This window comes from Lutjanus erythropterus, chromosome 23, assembly GCF_056507025.1.
Source record: "Lutjanus erythropterus isolate fLutEry1 chromosome 23, fLutEry1.hap2, whole genome shotgun sequence".
Taxonomy (NCBI): Eukaryota; Metazoa; Chordata; class Actinopteri; order Lutjaniformes; family Lutjanidae; genus Lutjanus; species Lutjanus erythropterus.
In genome coordinates, this window is record NC_139339.1 from 21,687,183 (window position 1) to 21,692,360 (window position 5,178).

The 5,178-nt window shown below is 36.2% G+C and overlaps 1 protein-coding gene across 2 annotated transcripts; it reads left to right on the top strand.

The window, feature by feature from the left end:
* Window positions 1–231: 231 nt before the first annotated feature.
* Window positions 232–4,414, top strand: LOC146306162 (uncharacterized). Of its 2 annotated transcripts, none has more exons than XM_084712222.1 (6): window positions 232–327; window positions 486–824; window positions 1,012–1,053; window positions 1,207–1,308; window positions 1,484–1,518; window positions 4,164–4,414. In XM_084712222.1, the coding sequence occupies exons 1-6, from the start codon at window positions 282–284 to the stop codon at window positions 4,263–4,265; spliced, it is 666 nt and encodes a 221-aa protein (XP_084568348.1). In that variant the 5' UTR covers window positions 232–281; the 3' UTR covers window positions 4,266–4,414. The 2 variants fall into 2 exon arrangements, with proteins under 2 accessions (XP_084568348.1, XP_084568347.1); XM_084712221.1 differs by lacking the exon at window positions 4,164–4,414 and adding an exon at window positions 2,006–2,565.
* Window positions 4,415–5,178: the final 764 nt, after the last annotated feature.

The window sequence follows — 5,178 nt, forward strand, 5'->3', positions numbered from 1 at the left end:
CAAAGGGAACAATGAGCCACATGATGATGTCTTTCACTGTACAGATCATCTGATGTTTGAATATTGACTTCTGTTGTAAGAGTATTGTCAAATAACACAGAGAGAGAGAGACTGAGTTAACATTCTGCATCAACACTTTTTTTTTTTCCTCAAACCATTTATGTGGCCAGTTTGATCAACAAGAGATACGAATGAGGAACAGCCCACCTCTTTACGTTGAACGCAGCCTCACTGGAGCTCAGTTCAGTTGTGGACGTTGCAGAGCTACAGACACACGCAGCATGAAGAACTTTACCTTGATAACAGCTTTAAGTCTCTGCAGCTTCAGTGAGTACTGACACTGAATTCATCTCAACTACATTTAGAACTTTGGTGACTCCAAACCACCAGAACTGAAACTATTCACTTATTTTAAACTTATTGTTCATTTTTCTTTTGTTGAGTTATGACTAAATCTTTTTTTTTTTCTCTGCTGTGTGTTTCAGGCTGGATCTCTGTGTCACTTTCTGAGTCTCAGACTGTGGAGGTCCAACCTGGACAAAACGTCACTCTGCTGTGTAACAAGACTGGCAACTATCAGACTGTGATATTCTGGTTCAGACTGGTCGACAAAACCAACACAAGTCGTATCTCTCTTATGGACCGTAATGGTCTTGTTACCTACTCCAATGAATTTCAAAATGGAAAGTTTGAAATGAGCTCCAACATCTCCACTGTCTCTCTGAAAATCAAACAAGTTGATTTATCTGACTCTGGACTGTATTTCTGTGAATCTAATGCAGCTGGAGGTCCAGTTCACAGGGTGATTCATTTAAAAGTTGAAGGTAAGATCATTCTAAACTCTTGTCTATCTTTTGTTTTGTATTCTGCATTTATGTTTACACTGAATTTTCATGTTTCTCTGAGAACAACACAGACAACAAACCGTCTATAAACGTAGACCAAATGTGATTGTGATGCAAATCTGTTGAAATAAAATCAGGACTAATTTTATCTCAATGTCTTTAAAAGGCAGTGATGAGCCACATGATGACGTGGACAACAAGAGTACAGGTAAGATTCTCATCAAGATTTCTTTCATTGTGCAGATGATCAAATGTTTGAATGTGAAACTGTTACACTAAATTCAGTTTGGTCCATTTTAATTTTATCCAGGTCTCAAGTTTCTATAAAAGAATTAAATCTAATTTAATGGTCTTTATTTAGATGGGTCTGACAGAATAACAAAGCTGATGAGTGTGATCCTGGGCGTTCTGTCTGGAACGCTCATGATTGGTCTGGTTGTTACAGTCTGGAAACTTCAGTCAGGTACTTCAGGAGTACTTTGTCTCATTTTTGGTTGATGGTTTATATACATTCTGCATAAATGTGTCAGTATGATGGTGGAAAATAGCTTTTAGCAAAAATTTAATGACAGCTAAGTTTAGAGAAAGTGATTGCCAGTAATGAGTGTCTAATGAAACATATTGTCTCTGTCATTCAGCTGCCAGTGAAGAAAAGAATCCACGTCAGACTGAGGTGAATCAAGTTTTATTATTTAATGTTACATGTTTTAACATTATCTCTCTTGTTTTTCTTTCACCTTGGTATGATTAGCGACATGTCTACCTAATTCTACAAAACATACAAAGAAAATAGATTCATATTTTATCATTTTTCACTGATGACTTTCAGTTTTACCTCATTAAGTTTACATAGTTTGTATAATTTGGTATATATGTAAACATATTTTGCACATTAAAGGCCTTTGTCTTAACTGTCAATACACCAAACTTGTTAATATACATTACATAGAAAACTGGTGTCCTTTGTCTGATGTCTAGTTCAAAAGCTATAATTTTCAGTTTTTCTTAGAAATCAAAGATGGCCACCAAACAGACCCCTGGAACAATGTGATGACTTGGGAACGTCATAATTTGTTTACCAGATGTCTTGAGGATTGCAAAAAAGCGAATGACCTTCCTGCTCGACTAATGTGACGTGTGTAACTGTGTGCTCTTTACAGAATCTGGACTCTGATGAGCTGAAGGATGCAGACCTGAGTTTGTTTCCAACAACACTAAGAAGCAGGAGGCCTGAATCAGAGAGAGAAGTGGAGACTCGTGTTCTTTATACTGCCAGCAGATAGACTCAGAGTGGTTCAGAGAGGAACTGATGCTTCATCATATTCATCTGCTGCTGTGTCCTTTTGTGTTTGGCTGGGAGGAGTTAACATTTTCTTATTGAAAAAAGTGTCAGTCACATGACTAAACACGTGAACTTTGTTTTATTTGTACTCTCATGTCTCTCTCTCACTCTGTGTCTTGCTAGTTTGATCTGACTTTGACTGTCCAGACAGACCACAGATAGATGGAGGTGTGCAGCAGTGGAGGAGTGAGTGTGGTACAGATCAGCTGTTTGACAGGAAGAGGCAGCACAGTGTGATCTGAACACAACTGAGGAGAAAACTATGAGGCCTGTTAGATCAAAACTCTGTGAAGAGAAAGTCTGAAATCAAGCAGTGAAAACTGTTTTTGTCAAACATCACTGTGGAGACTGGAGATTTTAACTGATGTCAATGTGCTACATGCTTGAATTAAAAATACAATATATTTATAAAACAGTTTGGTTGTTGTATGTATGAATATAAACATGTGAGACACACACATGTCCATCGTTGCACTTTACTCTGTGGTGACAAACAGCTCTGTGTGTATCAGATATATATCTGTATCTGTATCTTTACACCTCTGACCAGTGGCAGTAAAAAGTAAAAAGTACTTTAATAAGTATGAAAGAGATCTGATAACACAAACCTTAAGACAAATACTGTACTTAAGCTTCGAATTACATCCATATCATATTACTCCACAGTTCTACTCAACTTTTTGCTCCACTATATTTGCCTGACAGGTAGAGTTGCTAGTTACTGACAGGAAGCATTTTACTGCTCAAGATGCTTTGAATTGAATTGAATTTTTGAATTGATATGAAAATAATAATTAGTTGTAACCCTATTAGCTCCTTTACAGCCTGGCGGAAGCAATATATGACTTATTTTATTTCTTCATCTAAAGAATGAATTTAAATGAATAATTAATTAAATTAATGCAGTTACAATTTTAAACACTTTCAAGTGCTTTATGTAAAATCCAAGTCCTTTTAAAACTTTGAAAACACCACATTAAAATTCAAGTGATTTCAAAACTTTACTTCAAGGTTAACTGTGTAACATTTCTGAGGATCTACTGGCAAAATGGAATATAATATTCATGTAAACATTTTTATTAATGTTTAATCAGTTGAAAATAAGACAGAGTCGTGCTTATCTACATAGACCGCAGGTCATCTTCCACGGAGGCCGCCATGTTGTACCATCATGTTCCTACAGTAGCCCAGAACAGACAAACTGAACACTGGCTCTGTATACAGTCTTTAGTGTTTTTCACAAGTTTCACAGACACCATAGTTTCTCCTACACACTTGGCAGATGAGTTTGTTCCAATCTGTTATTTTATTGCTTGATATCACTGAATACTCCAGACTGGTCCTTTAATTCAGCTGTCATGGAAACAACTTATGCAGAAAAAACACACAACAAGCTCTTGATGCTGAACCAGTAAAGTCTGTAACTGTAGATAACATGTAGAAAATAGGAAGTTTGTCACTCACAAAGGATGAGAATGTTAAACTTCTGATACAGACACATTTAGAAAAGCTGCTGTGATGAAACATGCAGCATTTATTCATTAGATTGTTTCAAATTCCACTTGTGTTTCTGTGTTTTCTACCTGGACCTGTTTGTTTCCCAAAATATTTGATGTGCAACTAATCATAAAAAACTTTAAACATGTCAACTATTATCTCTGATTCTGTAGTTTGAACACATGTTCAAAGAGCACATAAGAACTCTTTAAAGTATTACATTTCATTTTTATCATTCAGATTAACCAAGATTATGTCAATCTTATTTTATATAAGAGGATTAGTAGTGACTGTCATAGTCTTTTATGTATCTGATGTACATTCAGTAACTTCCTCAAAATTTTCTTCATGAAAATATGTTGTTAAAATGTGAAAAACATCATTATAACAAACTTTTAAGGTCATAAAGTGATATTGATCTGGTCGACTTCATAACTTGGTGAGATAAGTGACTGTTAAATATTCTTTTTTTTTTCCAGAATCAGGGCTCTGATGAGCTGAACTACGCAGCAGTGAATTTCTGTCAAAAAGGCAGAAGAAGAGAAGTGGAGCCCAGTGTTGTGTATGCAGCGACTAGATAGGTTCAGACTGATGGTTTATTATATTAATCTGCTGCTGTGCTTTTGTGTGTGATGACAGAATGACTTTCCATCCTTTTGCCCAAAAAAGAAAAAAAAAATGTAGAATCTTCTTTTACATGCTGAGTTTTGAATCGTATCCCTTTTTTCAAAGATGTAATTAGATTACATCAATGCAGAAAGTAGATATGTGTCTATATTGTTGTGTGGAATAAAACTACAAAGATACAGCAGCCATCCAGTTTTATGATCTGGTTGTGTGTTTGTGTTTTTGAAGTGAACATGTTCGTGTGGTTAGAAAATAGTATCTGCATCAGCCGAGAGGGAAGTTTTGACCACAGAAAGACTTCAGCTTTATTTTCTCAAACTGTTTTTTTCCACTGTAGCCACAAACACCACCATTTACATCTTTAGTTTAGATCACACATTAGATGGGGATGTGTTGCTGATACACTTGTGCAGCACTTGAAGACAGACTTGTGAGGTATCCTAAAAAAAAAACAAGATGGCGACAAAGTGGGCCTCCATCAGAGATTACACCTCCTCACACAGACTTATAGACACTCGTACATCTTTTGTAGATAGAGGAAGTTTACCTTTATTAAGGTCATGATGAAGCATCATTGCTCTTGGAGAACTTGTTGTGTGCAGCTCTGATGTCTCACTGAGTGCTGTTTGTGTCTCTCTGATGTCTCACTGAGTGCTGTTTGTCACCACTCTGCAAAGTGCAACAACAGACATGTGGGTGTCATTTTATTTTCTTTATCACAAACATGAAACACTGTGATAGATTGTGTTTTAATCCAGACACTAAGCAGACTGCAATGATCAAATAAGGTCCACAGATTTTGTCTTCAGTGTCTTCAGAGCTGACGCACATTAAAATGGACAAACAGAATCTATCTGGGATCATTAA

Coding starts and splice junctions, on each gene's coding strand:
- LOC146306162 (XM_084712221.1), top strand. CDS start 282: ATGAAGAACTTTACCTTGATAACAGCTTTAAGTCTCTGCAGCTTCA. Junction 825..1,011: donor GATTCATTTAAAAGTTGAAG/GTAAGATCATTC, acceptor TGTCTTTAAAAG/GCAGTGATGAGCCACATGAT. Junction 1,309..1,483: donor AGTCTGGAAACTTCAGTCAG/GTACTTCAGGAG, acceptor TCTGTCATTCAG/CTGCCAGTGAAGAAAAGAAT.